The sequence below is a fragment of the Acinonyx jubatus genome, chromosome D1 (assembly GCF_027475565.1).
Source record: "Acinonyx jubatus isolate Ajub_Pintada_27869175 chromosome D1, VMU_Ajub_asm_v1.0, whole genome shotgun sequence".
Taxonomy (NCBI): domain Eukaryota; kingdom Metazoa; phylum Chordata; class Mammalia; order Carnivora; family Felidae; genus Acinonyx; species Acinonyx jubatus.
The window spans coordinates 8,221,049-8,239,899 of NC_069390.1; the positions used below are offsets into that span (position 1 = coordinate 8,221,049).

The following is an 18,851-nucleotide window of genomic DNA, read 5'->3' on the forward strand; positions in this document are numbered from 1 at the left end:
GACCTCCCCACCCTGGGGCTCGGTGCCCAATCCATGATTTAAGAGGAGGAAAAAGGCTCCGTAGGTCTGGCCCGAGGTGTGGCGGGCAACGTGGCCGCGGGCTGGGTGGCCCCATGTGGCCCGACAGCGCCGCAGCCGGGCGGGGTCGTGCCTGACTTGGCCCGGCCGCCCACAGGAGCCCCCAGGACCGGGCGGCCCCAGCCGGGTCGTGGCCCGACCGCAGGACCCCAGCCGCCTGGCCGCAGGCAGCGGGTGGGGGCGGGGATCCCTGGCTGGGCCCTGGGTTGCTTCTAAATTTAGGAATCTGATTACAGAGTGGCCGAGGAAGGGAAGGGAGAGGAGGGTGCTAGCGCAGGCTCGGCTCAGTCTGGGCACAGCGGGGTGTGCCCGGGTGGAGGTGTGTCTAGGAATCTGGGGCTCCGGATGGGAGGGGCGGCGGGCGGGGGCTTCGGCCTGTGTGCGCTGCAGCACGTGCCCTGGGCGGCAGGGACGGGCACGGGCGCAGCTCGCAGGCTCAGAGCCGCCGCCGGTGTGTGCGCTGGCTCTTTGTGTGCCTGGCAGGGTGGCTGGGTCTGGCTTTGAAAGTCTCTGCCCACCCCCTCCCCCATCTCCGTCTGTGCCGCTCTACCCGCTTCCCGGTCTGTCACTCTGCCCGCGCTTGTCCTGGGGGAGGGGGATGCTGCTCCCAGCTGGGGTGACAGTGAACCCAGTGGGGAGGAGACCCAGCTCCTCCCATTCCCTGCAGTCCAGACCTTCCCCAACACCTCCCACTCCCCAGCCCTCAGCCCCTCATGCCACTGTTTTGGGGTGCATACTGCAGCACTTAAAAGGGGATCGAGGTGACCCCTGGGGACCCACAGATGCACCAGAAGCCAGGCTTTGGCCCAGTAGCTCTAGGAGGAATTCGTTCCTCGCCTGTCCGGCCTCCCATCCGCTCTGGCCCCCAAGGGCGCAAGAGGGAGGGGGGTCCCCCTTGCGGAAGGGGGGGGCGGGGAGTTCCTTGGCAGGAAGGGAAATGGAAGGAAAAGCTGGGCTCCACCCGGGCGGGCGGGCAGGCGGCCTCAGGGCCCCCGGGGCAGGCGGCAGTAACCCGAGCCCACTGGTGTGCGGGGCCGGTGTGCGCGTGGGTGGAGCTGACCCCCGGCTACTCCTGGGGGGCAGCGGGGTCTCCCCCCCAGGGGCAAGTCAGGGAGCCCCGGGGGCCCGCAGAGGGAAGCGCTCTCCACCCCGGTCCTGACCCCACCCCCTGGAGGTCTAGCCCCGGCCCCCAGGCCCCGCCCCCCGGGCCCTCCCTCCCACCCCAGGGCCAGATGTTCAGCTGGCGGAGGCATCGGCTGGGGGAGGGGTGCTGAGGCCGCAGCCGGCACTACTTCCCTGCCAGCAGCTTCATTGTGTGCGCGAGGAGCGAGCGGCGGCGGAGAGCGGGCGAGCGAGCAGCAGCCCGAGCGCGGCGGGGAGAGCGAGCGCGCCGGGGAGGGTGCGAGGCGGCGCCCGCGGCTGCGCTCCGCCCGCCTCCCGGCAACTCTGCCCAGCGCGGCGCGCCGTGCGCGCCGTCCCGCCGCCGCCGCCGCCGCCGCCGCCGCCGCCACCACCGCCGGGGCCCCGCCGCCTGCCGTCGCGGGCAGGGGTCTGGTCGGGACGGGGGTCCCCGCCTGGGGACTGGGGCATCCCGGTGCAGCCGGGAGGCGTGCAGCCCGCGGGGGGCGCCACTTGCGCCGCAGCGCCCGCCCGCTCAACTGCGTGGGCGGGAGGGCGGTGGGGCTCGGAGGCGCCCCAGAAGCCGGGCGCCCCGACTTCTCCGAGGGAGCCCCAATCCCGTGGAGCGTACAGAGCGAGCGCGCCCCAGCCGCACCGGACCTTGCGCTCATCCCCCGCGTACCCCACTTCTGCACAAACTTTTCTGACGCCCTCGCCCGTGGGGGTCGCGGCGAGCGCTGAGCTGTCCGCAGGGCTCCCGCCCCGCCGGACCCTAGCCACGCTGACCTCCTGCCTCTCGTAGCCTCAGTGGCGACCTCTCCAGGCCGGGCCGGGCACGGCACTCGAGGCGAGCGCGGCAACCACCGCGGCTCTCCGAAGGCTCCCGCGCCCCCCGGGGGCAGCTGGGCGGGGTAATGCCCTCCGTGATGGAGAAGCCGAGCGCGGGCTCCGGGATCCTGTCCCGCAGCCGGGCCAAGACGGCGCCCAACGGCGGGCAGCCGCACTCGGAGGATGACAGCAGCGAGGAGGAGCACTCGCACGGTGAGCCCGGCGGCCTAGGGTTAAAGGTGCACCGGCACCGGGGACGCGAGTGGGGCGGGGGGAGTGTTGCTGACCACGGGCGTTTTAGACTGATGGCTCCTGCCTTCCAGGACTGGAGCCTCTGTCTTGCTTCTTCCCCCAGCCTGGGGGCTGCGGGCACTGGGAATCCGGAGGCTGGGCCCCTAGCTGCCAAGGAGGCGGTCCTGCCCACCCCCGCCCTGCCCTCAGTCTCTGAAGGACTCGGGCGGCCCTCCTCTCCACAGTTTGGGCTGCTCATACCTTGCTACCTTGTAGGGGACTGAGGTCTGGCCGGGGCAGGGGCTGGAAAGACACTTCCACACCGAGCTGTGAGGCTCATGGGGTGGGGAGGAGCTTTGGATTCCCTGCGGGGCTATGGTCCAGGTCTAGGGGCAGCACCCGCCTCCCCCCCTCCCACCCCCCCAGCCAGAACAAAGGGCTCTGCTTGGCCTGGGCTCTAAACTGGCCCCTTGCCCTGGCACCCCCCCCCCCATCTCTGCCGCCCCCGCCCCCCCCCCTCCTCCCATGGGTTATGACTAGGCAGGGTCTCTCCGTCTTCCAGTTTCTTCTGTGGCTGAGGGCAACTGAGGGGGAAGATCAGGGAAAAGTGAGCCTTCTGGAAGGTGGGGGCCCTGAATGGTCAGGAAGGAGAACCCCAGGGCAGCCACCACCCCTGCCACATCCTCCTGTCCTCCCTCCCTGGAGTCCTGACTGTCTCCCCTGGCTCCGCAGACAGCATGATCCGCGTTGGAACCAATTACCAGGCCGTAATTCCGGAGTGCAAGCCTGGTGAGTGGCAGGACAGGCTGCAAAGGGAGGGGAGCGGAGGGCCCATGGCTTGGCCCTGAGCCTCACCTGGGGGAGCCCTTGGCTGGTGCCCGCTGGAAGGACAGGCCGGCCGGCGGGCGGGCGGGCGGGGGTGGGTGGCCCATGGCATGCTTGGTTTTCCTGCTCTGCCTTCCTGTCTGGGTCTCTGCCCCTCCTTCCCTTCTGGGCCTCACCTCACAGGCCCCATTCCTCTGCCACCCTCTGGCCGTGGGTCCGGGCCAGTGCCACCAGGCCGATCCTTCTTGCGCCCGTCTTTCAGAGAGCCCTGCACGCTACAGCAACAAGGAACTGAAGGGGATGCTGGTGTGGTCGCCCAACCACTGCGTGTCAGATGCCAAACGTGAGTGGGGCAGGATCCTGGTTCGTTTGCATCCCTGGGAGCCGGGGGCTTGGGTTCATGCCATTTGGTGGCCGGCTCTTCTCCCAAGTGGGCTGGAGGCTGAGGTGTGTGGGTGGGTTCAGCCCCTGCCCTGGGGCTCAGGCTCCGGGGCCTAGCCCCATCTGGGCGGGCTCGGGTCAGGAGGTGTAACCCTTTCTCCAATACCGGGCCCCTCCCACCCCCGCAGTTGACAAGTACATTGCGATGGCCAAGGAGAAGCACGGCTACAACATTGAGCAGGTGAGCCTCGGCCCCACAGGGATTTGGGCGGTGGGGACGGGACGGTGCCAGGCGCAGCTGAGCCCGAGTCGTTCCCTCTCCCGGGCCAGGCGCTGGGCATGCTCTTGTGGCATAAGCACGATGTAGAGAAGTCACTGGCCGACCTGGCCAACTTCACCCCGTTCCCTGACGAGTGGACTGTGGAGGACAAGGTGCTGTTTGAACAGGCCTTTGGCTTCCATGGCAAATGCTTCCAGCGGATCCAGCAGATGGTAAAAGCCCATTCCCCCTTGCCAGCGTTCCTTAGCCCCTCCGTTCTGACGAGCCCGCCCGGGGCCCAGGGTCCTGGGTGGGTCCCAGCCCCTGGCATTGCCCTTCCAGCTGCCTGACAAGCTGATCCCTAGTCTGGTAAAGTATTACTATTCGTGGAAGAAGACCCGCAGCCGGACCAGCGTGATGGACAGACAGGCTCGGCGGCTGGGGGGCCGAAAAGACAAAGAAGACAGGTGGGGGCCCTGGGGGCCCAGGGGCGGGGCAAGCTGAGCTCTGGGGGCCCTGGCCTCTGCCTCACTCCCTCCTTGGTCCCTGTGTCAACAGTGATGAGCTTGAAGAGGGACGAGGAGCCGTGAGTGAGGGGGAGCCAGATGCTGGAGACCCCAAGAGAGAGGTGAGGCCCCCCCCCCCCCCCCCCGAGCTGGTCTGGCCCTGCCCATGTGCCCGCCTCGTCCTTGGGCTCCTCACCACCCACCCCTCTCCTTTCCCTGGCAGCCTCTGCCCTCTCGGCCCCTGAATACCCGCCCAGGCCCTGGGAAGAAGGAGGCCCAGGGGTCTCAGTACCGCCACCACCCGCTGCGAACCCGGCGTCGCCCACCCAAGGGCATGTACCTGAGCCCCGAGGGCCTCACCGCTGTGTCAGGAAGCCCAGACCTTGCCAACCTCACGCTTCGAGGCCTTGACTCGCAGCTCATCTCCCTCAAGCGCCAGGTGAGGGCCTGAGGAAAGAAGGGGCCCCGCGGACCGGGCCGCGGGCAGCAGGGAAGTACGTTGCGGGGATGGCTGAGGCGGAAGGTGTGTGGTGTGCACGCGCCGAGCCTGCCTCTGCCCCACCTCTTAGACGTCTGAGTCACGGCGGCGTTCTCTTCTGGATCTTTTATAGAAACTGGTCTGCGAGCTGGGGAGAACCCGGGCGCCTCCCCTACTGAGCTGTTGTGAGGGAGGAGCCAGCTGGAAGGGGGGGGGCGGCCACGAGCTGTGTTGGGACGCAGAGCCATGGTGAGGGTTGGTACCGGTGGCCTTTCTGGCAGGAGAGTTTGAGGTGTCGCCTCTTGACCTTTTCAGGTGCAAAGCATGAAGCAGACCAATAGCGGCCTCCGCCAGGCGCTGGAGGGTGGCATCGATCCACTGCGCCCCCCTGAGGTAAGGTGGCTTCGGGTGTGGGTGAGGGAGGGGCTTGCACCCCCCACCTCCCCCACCTTGCGGAGCAGAAAGGGAAGATCGCCTCGGAGGGCAGGGCCTCTGTTGCCATAATGTCCAGTCTAGAGGATATATTTCCTGCTCTCCAGGCCAACACCAAGTTCAACTCCCGCTGGACCACGGATGAGCAGCTCTTGGCCGTGCAAGGTGGGTTAGACCGGGGGGGGGGGGGGGGGGGCGCGGAGAGTGCCGGGAATCTCTCCCCAGCCTCCGAGGAGGAGCCGGGGCAGCGGGGAAGGGTCAGGGAAGGAGCTCGTTCTAAGGGGCGCTCACACTCTGCTGCCCTTTTGACCCTCGCAGCCATCCGTAGGTACGGCAAAGACTTCGGGGCTATAGCCGAGGTGATCGGGAACAAGACTCTGACCCAGGTGAAGACGTTCTTCGTGAGCTACCGGCGCCGCTTCAATCTGGAGGAGGTGCTGCAGGAGTGGGAGGCCGAGCAGGACGGGGCGCCCGGAGCCCCAGTCCCCATGGAGGAGTCGAGGAGAGGGGCCCCCTTGCCAGCCCCAGCCCTAGAGGAAGACGACGAGGTGAGAGCGGGCGGAAGAAGCCCTTCCGGGAAGAGAGGAGAGGAGCCGGCTCCGTCTTTGGACGGGGACGAGGGCACGCTCGAGTCTGTTTCCCTTCTCTCCCCTCACAGGTGCAGATCACGTCTGTGTCGACATCCGTGCCCCGATCGCTACCCCCCGTGCCGCCCCCTCCTCCGCCTCCCACCTCGCTGTCCCAGCCGCCCCCGCTGCTGAGGCCACCTCTGCCTACGGCTCCCACTCTGCTCCGCCAGCCACCCCCGCTCCAGCAGGGCCGTTTCCTCCAGCCCCGGCTGGCCCCCAACCAGCCCCCACCACCTCTCATCCGCCCGGCTCTGGCTGCCTCCCGCCACAGCGCCCGCCCCGGCCCTCAGCCCCCACCCACCCTGATGGGAGCCCCGCTGGAGCCTCCAGCACCGTCACTCTGAGCCCTGCGGCCCTCCACCCGCCAGAGGCTCCAGAACCCCGTGGCTGGCCGTCCTTGGACACCTCTGGCTTCACTGAGGACAGAAGGGACTAGAGCTCTTGGCCAGGTCTTTCGAAGACCCAGAGCTGCCAGTGGGCACAGTCTGGACCTCTGGGTTCTGCACTTGTTTCTGGCAGCTGAGGCTCCACCCCCCCCCCCACCCGAGCCCGGGGGCGGGGACTCAGGGGCCTTCTGAACTGGCCTGAGGGTACTTTTCTCTTCCTGGCTGGGGCTGGAATGGCTGCCTCCTAGTCTGCTGGGGCTTGGCCTTTGGGCCTTGGCCTTCGTGTAGAGGGGGTAGTGACCTTAGCTTGGGGGATGGGGGAGTGGACAGTGTAGGGGCTGTTCTTCCTCTTTCCTTTCTTTTAGCAATAAGTCAGGGTGAGGTGGGGAGGGGGCTGTAGGGGGGAGGCGGGCAGAGGTTCCTTGGGGCCTCAGTGTGGCCGAACTGGATGGGCAGCTCTCCTGTCTTCCGGAGCCTGCTGGGAAGTGCCATGGAGCTCTGAAGGTGCCCGCTATACCCACTGCCCAAAAGCCTAGAGAAAGGAGGGCCGGGGACATATGCAGACATGGGTTTATTTTTCAATGTTTTTAAAAAATAAATAAAATCTTCCAAGTTCACTGAGTGCTCTCTCTTTTGCCCTTGAGGTCCCTGGGCTTTGCTTCCTGTCTGTGCCCCGAGGGTGGGAGGGAGCAGCCACCCAGCACTGGCCTCCCCCAGGCCTCAGACAGGAATCCATTCTGTCCTGCAAGGCTGGCGGGCTGGGCCACATCTTGCCCATGGGGACTGGGTCCCTGCCCGGTTGGGAGAAGAAACAGAAGGAGGCAGCTCAGATTCCAAACATTCTCTTTATTACGTGTTTGATCCAGAGGAGAAACTAAGTGCGGGTGGGGGGGGGGGGGCGGGTGGGGAGGGGCCACCTTGCCTGGGAGGCCCCCCCCACGGGCCACCACCCTCTCTGGGAGCCAAGCCATGCCCTCCAGGCCCCTCAGAAGAGCACCCGGGCTGTTCCACTGGGCAGGAGGGATGGGGAGGGAGGAAGAGAGGGAAGAAGGGAGAGAGGGGGAGCCCTTGGTCGGAGCCTGAGCCCGAGCCCACAGAGCCTGCAGTCAGGGCCTGGAGCAGGAGGGCTGAGGTTGGCTAGGCCCCTTCCTGGGACCCAAGGGCTCGCCTTGCCGCGGAGCCTGGGCTGGGAACAGGGGGGTGATGAGTAGGGGTGGAGTCATCATAAATCAAAAAAAGAAAAAAATAAAATAATAAAATAAAAAATAAAACCCATCACAAAAAAAAAATGTACAACTCAGGTGAGGGTGGGGGCAGCCTCGGCAGGACCCCCTCCCCCAACTTCTCAGGAACAGAAACAGCAGAGAAATAAATTAAGGGATGCGGCGGCCGCCACCAGCCAAGCGCCCATGACCAGCCACTCCCACACTGGCCGAGGAGGTTAGCAAGCTGGGAGTCACTAGGCCTGTCTGTCCCCCCACCCCCTGGAGGGCAGATGCTCCCGGCCCTGCTGCCCTATCCAGCCTCCTGCCAGCGGGCCCGTGGAGGCCCTGGGCAGTGTCTCCTGAGAGGAGGGGCGACAGTGTCAGGAAGAAAAGGCAAGGCCGAGATGAGTGGTGAGGGGGGAGTCCCTGCTATGGAACTAGCTGGTGCCCAGATTAATGCCAATGAAGGGGCAGGGGAGAGGAACGGCGAGGGGCTGTGCTTTCAGACAAAGGCTCTCCCCTGATGGAGAGTGCCCAGCATCCCTGTTCCGGAGACTAGCAGCCCAGGCGGCCCCCTGGGGGCCGAGGAGCCCATCTGCCCTGCAGTCCCCTCCCCTCTCCCGGCCCGGGGTCAGCCCCGCCTTCTACCCAGGAGGGGTGGGAGAAGATGGCACAGACTTTTGAGGAGGGGAACAAAAGTCCCCACAGCAGCTTGTGGAAGGAAATGCCCGGCTCTGGGGAAGGAGGGGCAGAGGATACAGTGTGGAGGGGGCCGGGGCCCCGGGCCGCGCCTGCCAGCCCGGAGCTGCCGCCGCCCCCCACCCCCCAACTTCAGGGCTGCGCAGCGCCCCGCCCCCAGCCCCCCGGTCCCCGGCCCGGCCATCCGGGCCTCCAGCCCTGGGGCCCGAGGTCAGGGGAAGGCCACCTCTGGTGGTTTGCTTGGAGGGGAAGGAGGGAAGGAGAGGGGAGAAGCCCAAAGTGGGCCTGGCGGAGGGCCTGACGGGGAGCTCCACCACTCTTGCCTGAGAGTGTTCCAGCCCTGAGCCACCCTCCCGGGAAACCCCACAGATCCAGTCTCAACTGTCCCGATGGGGCGGGGAGGAAAGGTGGCCGCTGGGATTTTTTTTTTTTCCTTTTTCTTTTTGGTAATAAAAAATTTCTTGGTTTAGGCGAAATACTCTGTGCAACCGCAGTACCGAGGGAGAGCCCCGCCCCCCCACCCCTCCCCCCCCTTCCTTGACCTCCTGTGGGGGAGAGGGGGGAAGGGGGGGACTTTCTGGGCAGGGGCAAATGTTGGGGGGCAAGAACCGTCTCCCGTCCCCCCCCAAACATGGAAGAAGAAAAAAAAAACCAAGGAGGGCGGGAGGAGAGAAGCGCCAGCAGGGGGAGACAGACCAATCCATCTCTGCAGTCTCGCCCAGGTGGGTCGGAGCCCGGCCCCAGCAGCTACGTCCAGCTGGCCCGCCTCCGTCGCCCCCCACTCCCGGCAGCCTGTTAAAGCTTGAGCTCGTTGGCTATTTTGGAGGCAATGTTTTTGAAGGCCATGGAGGTGCCCGATATCCGCTTAAATCGCACGCCGTTGAGAGACAGCCGCGGCAGTTTGCACACCTCCATCTCCCACTGCACGAAGTTCTCGTGGCCCGGCGTGCCGTGCATGCACAGCAGCATGTACTTCTCGTGCAGCTCGCTCTGGCAGCTGTTTGCGTCCAGCACCTTGCGGATCTCCCGCATCATCTCATTGGGCTCCATGGAGCTCGTGGTCTTCATACTCCACGTGAAGCGTAGGGAGCGCGGCTTGGCCTCCCGAAACTCCTCCTTTTCTTTGTCAGTGCCTCCGCCGCCCACCACGTGAGGTCTGCGGAGAGGGCAGAGGCGGGGGGGGGGGGGGGGGGGGGGGGGCGGTGTCAGGCCCGGGCCGAGGCACCCCACCCACGGGAGAGCCACCCTGGCAGATGGGCCCGGAGACCAGACAGGAGAGCGGGAGGGTGGCCCGGAGGCGACAATGACAATGCTGGAAGAGGGAGCAGCAGACCTGGGGGGGGGGGGAAGCAGAGGGAGGGTGAGAGGGGTGGGCGGTTTTGCCACCTGCATCTCTCTCTCTCAGGGAGGGCGGAGAAGGTGAGGAGAAGCCAGGCCCTGGCAGGGGACGGGAGGGCGCCAGCTCCATGCTTTTCTGGGAAGAGGGGAGGGTCAGGGGAAAAAAGGGGAGCACGTGCTCAACAGCCCTGAGCGGTTCGCAGACTGTGGACAGAGAGTAGCGGCTGGCCAGAAAGGTGAGCTGGGCGGTGGGGAGGAAATCTGTAGCCCCAGCCGCCCAGCCTAGGGCTCCTGCTTCCAGAATACATCAGCTGGGGTGTGGGGATTCTGTGAGGAAAGGGAGGTCCCAAGAGGGTGGGGACCGGGCAGAACCACTGGAGGAAGAGCCAGGTGGCAGAAGGAAGACAGGAGCAGGAGGCTCGTGGCAAGCCCGGTGGCCCGGGCAGGGCCGGTGCTGGCTCCGGCCCTCTCACCTGAGCGTCTCCACTCGGTCTTTGCTTTCAGGTTCATTCAGGTTCCTCAAAAAACAGAGCGAGGGAGAGTTTAGTGCTGGGACCTCTCGCTCCTTCCGCCGCCGCAGACCCAGGCGAGGGTGGGTCTGGTGAGGCGCCACTGGTGGGTGAGCGGGACCCGAGCCCAAAGGCCACTCGCCCGTCACCTGGCAGGCCAACACGGCTCTGCAGCACCTCACGCTGGCGGCTCGCCTGTCCCTTTCCGGCAGGGAGCCCGGCACATGGGGCCTGTCCCCCCCCACGCTCCCAGAGCTCTGTGCTGGGGAGAAGGAGCCTCTGCTCCAGGGAGGGAGGGGGGTGTGGATGTGCAGGCACACGCATGGAGCACAAGCCACAGCACGAGGCAGCTCCCCCACCAGCCCACAGCCAGGGCCTCACGCTGTGAACGGGTCTTCCACATCAGCATACCCAGGCCCCAGAGCCCTGGTCCTCTCCATGGGAAGGGGCTGGGCTGGGGGGAGGGCGGGAGGGAGGGTAGACAGAAGCCTCTCCCGGGAGGCTCAAAGGGCCAAGAGCTGGAACTGCCTGGGGATGGGTGCCTGGGGAAGGGGAGGGGGAGAAGGGCCCGAGGCAGGCCGTGGACAAGCCCGCCTCCCCCATTCTTTTATGACTCCCCTGCCTGCCAGGCTGCCAGGCCATCTGCTTGTACAGAACGGAGGAGAGAGGGCAGGGCAGGGCCAGCACCTCGGGAGGGTGGGTGGGGAAGAGGTCTGGCCCCGCTGAGCGGCTTCTCCAGCTCCTGGCGGGAACATGGGTGCCTGGAGCCGGGATACTGGGGACTGCAGAGGCGGGCAGGGATGTGAGGAGGATGAGAGAGAGCGGCAGCGGCACACGGAAAAGGAACACGAAGACACAACAGACACACGAATGCACACCAGCGCACTGCGAGCGGGGAGCCCGGGCTGTGCAGGGGAAGGAGCCTGCTGCTCTCCCCAGCCCCACCTGGTTCCTGCCCTGTGGGTGGAGGCGCCCTGTCACCAGGGCCTGTGAGTCAACAGCTAGCCATGCAGTGAAGAGCTGGGTGGGGAGCAGTGGGTGGAAAGGGGAAAGCCTAAAGACCCCGTCTTGGCATTAGTCAGTTGGGTCACCAACGTGCCTGCCGGTGTCCTAGCCCCGGCACGGGGCCTGGGCCGACAGCCTTGGGGAACCAGTGCTCCCAACCCGGCCCTTGGGTCTCTAGTTGGGTATCTGGCCCACCCAGGCCTCCAGAGAGGATGAGGACGGGGCCAGAATCTCCCACTGTTTTGCCAGGACTATGGGGTAGGTGGCTCCTGCCCCCGAACATCCCGGCCCCCGGCTCTCTGGAAGCCATTGTCCTCATCCGGAGAACACAGCCCAGAAGAGAGGTGGCCTGATTCGTCCAGATACGTCCTGCTGGAGGCAGGAGGTGTGCTGGGTGGTGGTGGGGTGGGGGGCTAGTTCTAACAGGAGCTGCCAGAAGGGGGTGCCGTGCCCACTCATGAGGCAAAGGCTCCTTGGGCCTGGAAGCATCACGCTGGAGCCTTAGGACCCCGGCGTCCCTGTAGTACTTCCGAAGTCCTGCTATCCACAGGACAGGGGCAAGAGGTCACACAGCTCTGAAGTTCAGGGGACCAGAGAAGGCGAAAGACCAGGAGACCCAGAATGAGGTACCATCCCAGATGCACTTGCAACCGTCGTGGAGCTTCTTCACAGCGCATGCACAGACAAGGGGAAGGGCCAGGAAAGGAACCCAATGCTTGCGACCAAAACCCAAACCTGGGGTGGGGGTGAGGAGACAATCTTAAAGGGAGAATTCCCTGAGAAGATCCCCCTCGCCTGTGGACAGGCTCCTCATTTGCAAAGCCATCTGTCCCGAGCGGCCACCCAGTCAGAGGCGGTCTTCATCCCTTTAAGATGGCAGAGACAGGGCCACACAGACGTGGTTAGCAGACGGAAGAGGGAGCAAGAGCCAGAAAAGGGGAGTTAATGACGGAGGCAGGACACGGGACGCAGACACACACACACACACACACACACACACACACACACACACACACACAGCGGGCTGAACGCCTACCTTCTGGCAAACCTGAAAGACAGATTTCTAAAAAAACAAACAAAAAAAGACAAAATAAAAAAAGAAATAAAAAAAAAAACCAACAAGACAGTATGTGGATAAGCAGGTGGGGAGTGGGCTTTACAGGTTCAACGGTCACCCCATTTGTGGAAGAGCCGCTCAGCGAGACGAGAGTCCTAGACACCGGGACCTGCCCCCGTCCCGCCCCGCCGCCCTGCATTCCAGGGCTGGAAAGGGGCACGGTTTCTGGCTGCTCCAGCTGAGCTGACTGAAGTGCACCAGGAAGGGCAGCAAGCCTGCTCTCCCCGAGCCCGCTGCTGCTTCTGGAGCTACCCTGAGGCGGGAGGGCAAACGGAGGGATGGAGACAGATAGCGTCCGTCCTGCCGGGCAGGATTGCAGCTGTCTCTCTGGGGCAGCTGGGGACCTGGGGACCAGGTGAGAGACCTCATGGGAAGAACTACCCGCCCCCCTCTCCCCCCACCGCCTCCGCGCTTGCTGCTCAGGAAAGCCTCAGCACACTGGGCTGCGAGGGAGGAGGCCACCAGGCCCCCACCAGCTACTTCGCTTCTGGCCTTCTTCCTGGTGAGCCTGGGGCAGAAAGACGAGGCTGGGGCAGAGGGTGCAAACTTAACCAGCTGAGTGGGGGGAAAGGAGGTCAGAGGGGGCGAGACGAAGGACCCGGAAACACTCTCCTTGCCTGCCCAGCCTGGCTCAGGCCTCATGACTTTGCAGCTGCGTCACCAAATATAAGTTTCCATGGGAACCCAGGAGAGAAGAGGGGGGCTTTTATTTTAGCATCTGAGTTCACACTCTCCTAGAGAGGAGGCGGCATTGGCCATCTGCTCTTGGGGCCAGAGAACGAGGGGTGTGTACAGGAGTTGGGGAGAGCCTGAGAAGGATGGACGGGTCTGGGATCATGAGGTGCTGACAAAGACCCAACTTCTTAGGCTTTCTAAGGCCTCTTCTAACCCCAGGACACAAGCCTAGTGCCGAGTCCCCACCCCCACTCCCAGGCAGGTAGGAAGACCTGGCCTCATTCTCTCTGCCACTCTAAGCCCCCGACTCACCTGCGTACAAACTTGGAAGTGAATTTGCTAAAGATGCTCCCCGAGGCCCCCCGCCGGCCCTGGCTGTTGCCAGAGGGAGACGCTGGGGTCACACCGTAGGGCAAATTCTGCTGGTCCCGCACCTGCCGGAGCTGCCCAGCGTGGAAGGTGCTTCGACTGGACACGCCCCGGGGGAAATTAGTTCGGTCTGGGGCTCCACCACTGCTGCTGATGTTGTGGGCGGAGGGGGAGGCGACAGGGACACGCTGGGGGGCCGTGCTGTGGGAAGAGAGGTGGGGGTGGGGGAAATGCATCAGGGCACAAGAACGTCATCACCACCGAGCACTTGTGGCATCCTGGGGTGGGAACAGGGGAGGGGGACGCTGGGGCAGAGGCAACCATCACGGAGGACACAGAAGGAAGGGGTGTGACCACTGAGGACACCAGAAAGGAGGACATCTGGGTGGAGGTGGGAGGAGATGGTTTGGGGGAGGGAGGGAGGCAAGGGAGGATACGTGTGTGGAGAGCAGAACAGGCCAGACAGAAGAGGCTCCTTGGGAGCTAGGCACACTGGAGCCTCAAGGGGACAATGTCGACCAACCCTCAAGGATTGAATCCCTTTGATGCTGACTGTCCCTGGGGTCCTAAGGAAGTCCAGGAAGGCTCAGAACAAAAAGGCTTCCTTCTGGAGCCTCGGGACGGCTTCTTGCATATCTGTTCTGAGAGGGAGAACTGGAGGAAAAGAGGGGCATTAAGCTATTTTTTTGTTCCCTCTACTTCCTGACTGCAGGGGACAGAGCCATTGCTTGTGGCTAAGATGCCAAGAACAGAGCAGGACCCCCGGGGAGCGGGGAGAACTTGTTGGGAGGGGTGGGGCGGGGAGGGGGGGCAGGCTGAGAGCACCAGGTGCGCCAGGTGCCCCAGCACACTTGCCTGGGCCGCGGCACCTCACAGTTACTGTCCGTGGGGGGCAGCCCAGTGGCCTTGTTGGGGTGCACGGAGGCCGACATGGATTTCTGGTGCTGGCGGGGCCGGGCCGCAGAGACTGCGGCGGAAGCAGAAGCCGTGGAGGCCCGGGACCCTGGCATGGTTAGGCTAGGAGACAAAAGCAGCGAAGAGGCCTGGGTTAGGGGTGGGTGGGGGCAGGAGGCTCAGGTTAGGAAGCAAGGGCAGGGCAGGAAGGGCCAGAGCCGGGGAGCCTCGGCAGGATGCAGGTCAGGTCTGGGGAGCAGCCATGGGACTCGAGTCAGAGACCAGGAAGGCGGGGCTGGGAAGCGGAGCACCGGGGATGAGGAAAACGAGGCCAAAACCCGGGGGGAGGAAACCAAAAGTGCAGAAAAGCCGACGGGATGGAACTGCCTCTGGGTTGCACTGGTCCCCTAGGAACTCTAAGAACAAGGATGTTTTGTCGACAGAAAGAGCAGGGTGTTGGGGAATTTTCATTAAGCTCGGAAGAGGAGGAGCCAAGAACGCAACACACCAAGAGATGCTGACAGTCAAGGCTAGGGGACCTCTGTTCTCACGGGCACAGCCGAGGTCACCCTCAACACGTATGCCCCTCAGGTGGGACATCTCTCGGTTCTGCCCTGAGCTGGGGCCACCGAACCAAAGCCTCAGGCACTGGGGCCTAGAGGAGCGCCGTTGCTGTGCCCTGGCTGCAGTCAAGAAGCCCGAAGGTGGGGGTGCCTGGCTGGCTCAGTCGCAAGAGCGTGCACCTCTGGATCTCAGGGCCATGAGTTCGAGCCCCACGCTGGGTGCCAACACTGCTTAAATTAAATAAATAAATAAACAAACTAACTAACTTTAAAAAAAAAAAAAAAGGAAAGAAAAAACCCCACCAAATCAGGCGAGAATGCAGCCAAGATGACCACGGAGTCTCACTCGGTGTGCCTGCTGCAAGGAGCAGTCACAGGAGCACAGGGGATGGGAGACTTGGGGTGGGGGGTGGAGAGTGGCAGGGAGGAGGGCTGGTGCGTGGACAAGCTGGACTGGACAGAGCCAGGACGGAACTCCAGGGAGCGGGGGGGGGGGGGGGGGTTGCTGACAGACGTCACCGCCGTGAGATGGCTGTGGGGGAGCATGGTAGGCAGGGCCTGGGTCCACTCACCTGTCTTTGCCATTCTGGATGGAGGCCTGGCCAAGGCTGGCCCTCTCCAAAAGGGGGGAATTCCTGCTTCGGTTTGTGCTGGTGGAGAGGACGCTGTTCTGTGGGAAATAAAGGGCAGAGGTGTATCACAGACACCCAAGTGTTCTGTTCACAGGACTGGCTTCGGGCAAAGAAAGGATTCTGCTTTTCAAACTCTTGGGGGTAGGCTTCGTACAGCAAGCAAACATGGCCCCGGAGGCAAGGTCAGGGAGGCAGCTGGAGGGAGCTGCTTGGAGAGGGTGGGCCCCACTGCAGGAGGGACGCTCACCGTGGAAGGGGTGGGGGTGGTCTTCTTCCTCTCCAGGCCGGGCAAGGGGCTGGCGGGCACTTTGGCTGTGCTGCTGGCCTTCCGCCCTGACTCCCGGTCGTCCTCAGGCCGCTTATTTTCTGCGTTATTACTCTGAGTCTTCTTAGAGTAGGAATTGGACGTGGGAATGGCAGGACCAGCTGCTGGGTCAGAGGGAATGGATAAGGGCGAGGGGCCAACTAAGTGCCACACACACACACACACACACACACACACACGGTGCTCTCCTGCAGGCCTGCCAGCAAGCTGGCAAACCCCATTTGAAGTTGAGCGAAGTTAAGTGACTTGCCCAAGGCCATGCTACTAAGACGTGGCTGAAGTGGGACTGAAACTCAGCAGTGTCATCCCAAGCCCCCGGAACCTGTGTCCTTTCAGGAGGGGGTGAGTCCGCCACCTGCAACTCCCCAAAGCACTCACCCTGGTCACTGAAGCGCCGCTGCTTGGGGTTGGCCGAGACGCTACGCTGTACCTTGTGGGAGGGGGAAGGGGCATTGCTATTGGTCAGATCAGCTGAAGGCCGGGGCTTCAAGGTGATGGTGTCACCCTCCAGCTGCAAGCAGAGAAAAAGGAGGTAGAAATCATGTGGAGATGCGCACAGGTGGACCCACTTACACACCACCTTGCCCGACACAAATCCTCCCCGGACTCCCATGGGACATACTCCTGCAGGAGCCAGGTGCATCTAAACACTCCTGGAGACACACAGGCCCGGACACAGCTCCTGACAAACAGAGCCAAAGACTCCCGGCCCCCAGCACACGGAAGACCCCCACCCCTGGAGAGGGATACACGTGCCCATAAGAACACACATTCAGACTCCGAAACCACACCCTCCTGCTCCCAGCTAGATTGTTCCTGACCAGGCAAAGGTGAGAACCGAGAGAGGGAGTCCTACACTTCCAGGAGAAGAGCAGGGCGGGGAGGCCAGGAGTGCATGTGGGGACACGCAGATGGTGTGCAAGACCACTCTCCCACACACACCCAGGGACTCACACACAGACACGGTTACCCAGACGGGCGCAAGAACAAACACGAAGCCTCCAGATGAACAGACGGGAGGACGGACATACATGTGCACAGATACAGACAGCCAGACACCAGCGACACAAAGACTCAAGACCCGTATAAGAAAGGCACAGAGACCCACACACCCAAACACCTGGAGACAGACACTTCCAGATGCAGAGGGACACAAACAAATGGAAACAGACACAAAGATTTCTCAACAGACAAAGAACTGATCCAGCCAGACCGACCTAAACCCGGCCTAACCAACACAGACTGAGCCAGACCTACTCACCCGCCTGGAAACCCAACCCAGGCCCAGACCCCACCAGCCTTCCTATTCATTCACTGACAGAGACCAGTGAAAGCAAAGGCCAGAGAGCTTTACCCACCAGAACTGAGGCTTAAAATTCGTCAGCAGAGAGCACACCTACTCAGAGAGGAGCTTCTGCCCTCAACGGGTGCTAGAAGCACGGGGTTGCCAGTGACAGCAAAGCTGGCCAGCAGGGAATAGAGCAGGGGGCACACACCTCAGAGCTCTTGTAGCCCAGGAGCAGATAGGTGGCCATCACCTCGTTGTACCTCTGGCCCACCAGTGAGTCCTGGATCTCTTCCCGTGTGTAACCCATGGACACCATCAATTCTGCACAGGGGGGACATACAGTTAAGGCTGGTCCTGAGTCCTAGGGAGTTCAACCTCACGGCTCAGCAGATCCTCACCTGTCCGCCGGGGGTCCTTGTAGTCAGGGAGTGGCTCCACATAAGGCTTTAATTCGTCATCTTCGTGACCCACATTCATCCATCGATCTTTCATGATTTGCTGGGGGAGCAAAGGGAAGTGTTAAGGGCAAGGAGGAAGGAGACTCAGCTTGGAGGTGTCCCAAGGAACCCAGAACTTTCCAGTCAGCTGGGCTCCTGGCTGCTCACCTCTAAAGTGCCTCTCTTGCTGGGATTGAGAATGAGAAATTTCTTAAGCAGGTTTTCACAGTCCGTGGACATGTAGAACGGAATGCGGTATTTTCCCCTCAGTACCCGCTCCCGTAGCTCCTATAGTAGGAGAGAATTTTATTATTACTATTTTTTAGTTTTTTTAATGTTTATTTATTTTTGAGAGACAGAGAGAGATAGAGATAAACAGACAGAACACAAGCAGGGGAGGGGCAAAGAGAGATGGAGACACAGAATCCGAAGCAGGCTCCAGGCTCTGAGCTGCCAGCACAGAGCCCGACGTGGGGCTCCAACCCACCAACTGCGAGATCATGGTCTCAGCCAAAGTGGAGAGCTTAACCGACTGAGCCACAAAAGCACCCCGAGAAATTTATCATTATTATTATTATTTTTAAGTAAGCTCTATGTCCAACCTGGGGCCTAAACTCACGACCCTGAGATCAAGAGTACCCCTGGTCTACCGACGGAGCTGGCCAGGTGCCCCAGCAGGAGGGAAATTTAAATCACCCCAAGACCAAGGGAAGAAACTTAATATCCAGGCTTCTGAGAGCTTAAGACTTGACCAGGCAGATACGCATGAAACACGGTAGGAGACAAGGCACCTCACCAGAGAGGCACTGAGGTCAAATACGCCGTGCCCGTTAGCTTGACCAGCCTGAGGCCTGCCATCCAAGTGCCTTGGAAGGGTGAATGGACACACAATCTATAATCTATCCCATCCCTAGAGGAAGGAACTGAGGCCATTCCACTGTGTGCAGAAGGCCCAGTGTCTCCTGCCGTACCTTTACCCAGCCCTCCTCTGAAGCTCTGGCTTGGGAAAAGGGTAGAGGTGGCAAAGGTCAGAGGTCAGGGGTAAGACCAAAGGGGCTGAGAATGGAAAGGAGAAGCAATAAAAATGACCTAAGCCTGGGGCACGGGGCTGGCTCAGTTGGTGGAGCACGTGACTTGATCTCGGGGTTGAGTTTGAGCCCCACGTTCAGTGTAGAGATTACTTAAAAATTAAATCTTTGTATCTATTTTTTCTTATTTAATTTTTTATAATTTATTTATTTTTTATTTATTTAATTTAAGACCTAAGCCTGTGCTTCACTCCACCTTGAGGTTCTGTCCATCAAAAGGCAGGGACCCGCTGACCAGTGTATACAGGATAACTCCCAGGCTCCACACATCCACCTCGGGTCCGTCATACTTTTTGCCCTGGAAGAGCTCTGGGGCAGCATACGGGGGACTGCCGCAGAAGGTATCCAGCTTGTTCCCAAAGGTGAATTCGTTGCTGAAGCCGAAGTCTGCAATCTTGATGTTCATATCAGCATCCAAGAGCAGGTTTTCCGCCTGGGAGGGAAGACGGGAAGATGGAAAATGTTCGGACCGAGCGGACCACGGGAAGGCATCGAACAGGAAGGGGCTGTGGGGGACGGGAGCACAAACAGGAAGTCGTCCCCTGTCTCAGAACA

At 62.4% G+C, this 18,851-nt stretch overlaps 2 protein-coding genes across 10 annotated transcripts in view; one reads left to right on the plus strand and one right to left on the minus strand.

Annotated features, from left to right (window-relative positions):
- The first annotated feature begins 1,668 nt into the window (after positions 1–1,668).
- RCOR2 (REST corepressor 2) lies at positions 1,669–7,441 on the plus strand. 2 transcript variants are annotated; one of them, XM_027045651.2, is made up of 12 exons: positions 1,691–2,238; positions 2,989–3,045; positions 3,344–3,424; positions 3,651–3,703; positions 3,793–3,954; positions 4,064–4,188; positions 4,280–4,349; positions 4,451–4,666; positions 5,021–5,098; positions 5,245–5,302; positions 5,456–5,685; positions 5,796–7,441. In XM_027045651.2, the coding sequence occupies exons 1-12, from the start codon at positions 2,112–2,114 to the stop codon at positions 6,108–6,110; spliced, it is 1,572 nt and encodes a 523-aa protein (XP_026901452.1). In that variant the 5' UTR covers positions 1,691–2,111; the 3' UTR covers positions 6,111–7,441. The 2 variants fall into 2 exon arrangements, with proteins under 2 accessions (XP_026901453.1, XP_026901452.1); XM_027045652.2 differs by lacking the exon at positions 5,456–5,685 and having other exon boundaries at positions 1,669–2,238.
- Positions 6,979–18,851, minus strand: part of MARK2 (microtubule affinity regulating kinase 2) — a 58,199-nt gene continuing 46,326 nt past the window's right edge. For 3 of the 8 annotated variants that reach the window (XM_027045643.2, XM_053203015.1, XM_027045646.2), the window contains exons 8-19: positions 18,493–18,729; positions 17,377–17,496; positions 17,170–17,269; positions 16,980–17,092; positions 15,862–15,994; positions 15,406–15,584; positions 15,099–15,196; positions 13,925–14,086; positions 13,013–13,270; positions 11,945–11,971; positions 9,868–9,912; positions 6,979–9,212 (exon numbers count right to left, since the gene is read on the minus strand). In XM_027045643.2, the coding sequence (XP_026901444.1) occupies positions 8,852–9,212; positions 9,868–9,912; positions 11,945–11,971; positions 13,013–13,270; positions 13,925–14,086; positions 15,099–15,196; positions 15,406–15,584; positions 15,862–15,994; positions 16,980–17,092; positions 17,170–17,269; positions 17,377–17,496; positions 18,493–18,729 (1,833 nt within the window). In that variant the 3' untranslated portion in view covers positions 6,979–8,851. The remainder of the gene's footprint in view (positions 9,213–9,867; positions 9,913–11,944; positions 11,972–13,012; positions 13,271–13,924; positions 14,087–15,098; positions 15,197–15,405; positions 15,585–15,861; positions 15,995–16,979; positions 17,093–17,169; positions 17,270–17,376; positions 17,497–18,492; positions 18,730–18,851) is intronic. The other 5 variants (XM_027045647.2, XM_027045644.2, XM_027045645.2 and 2 more) reach the window with 5 other exon arrangements.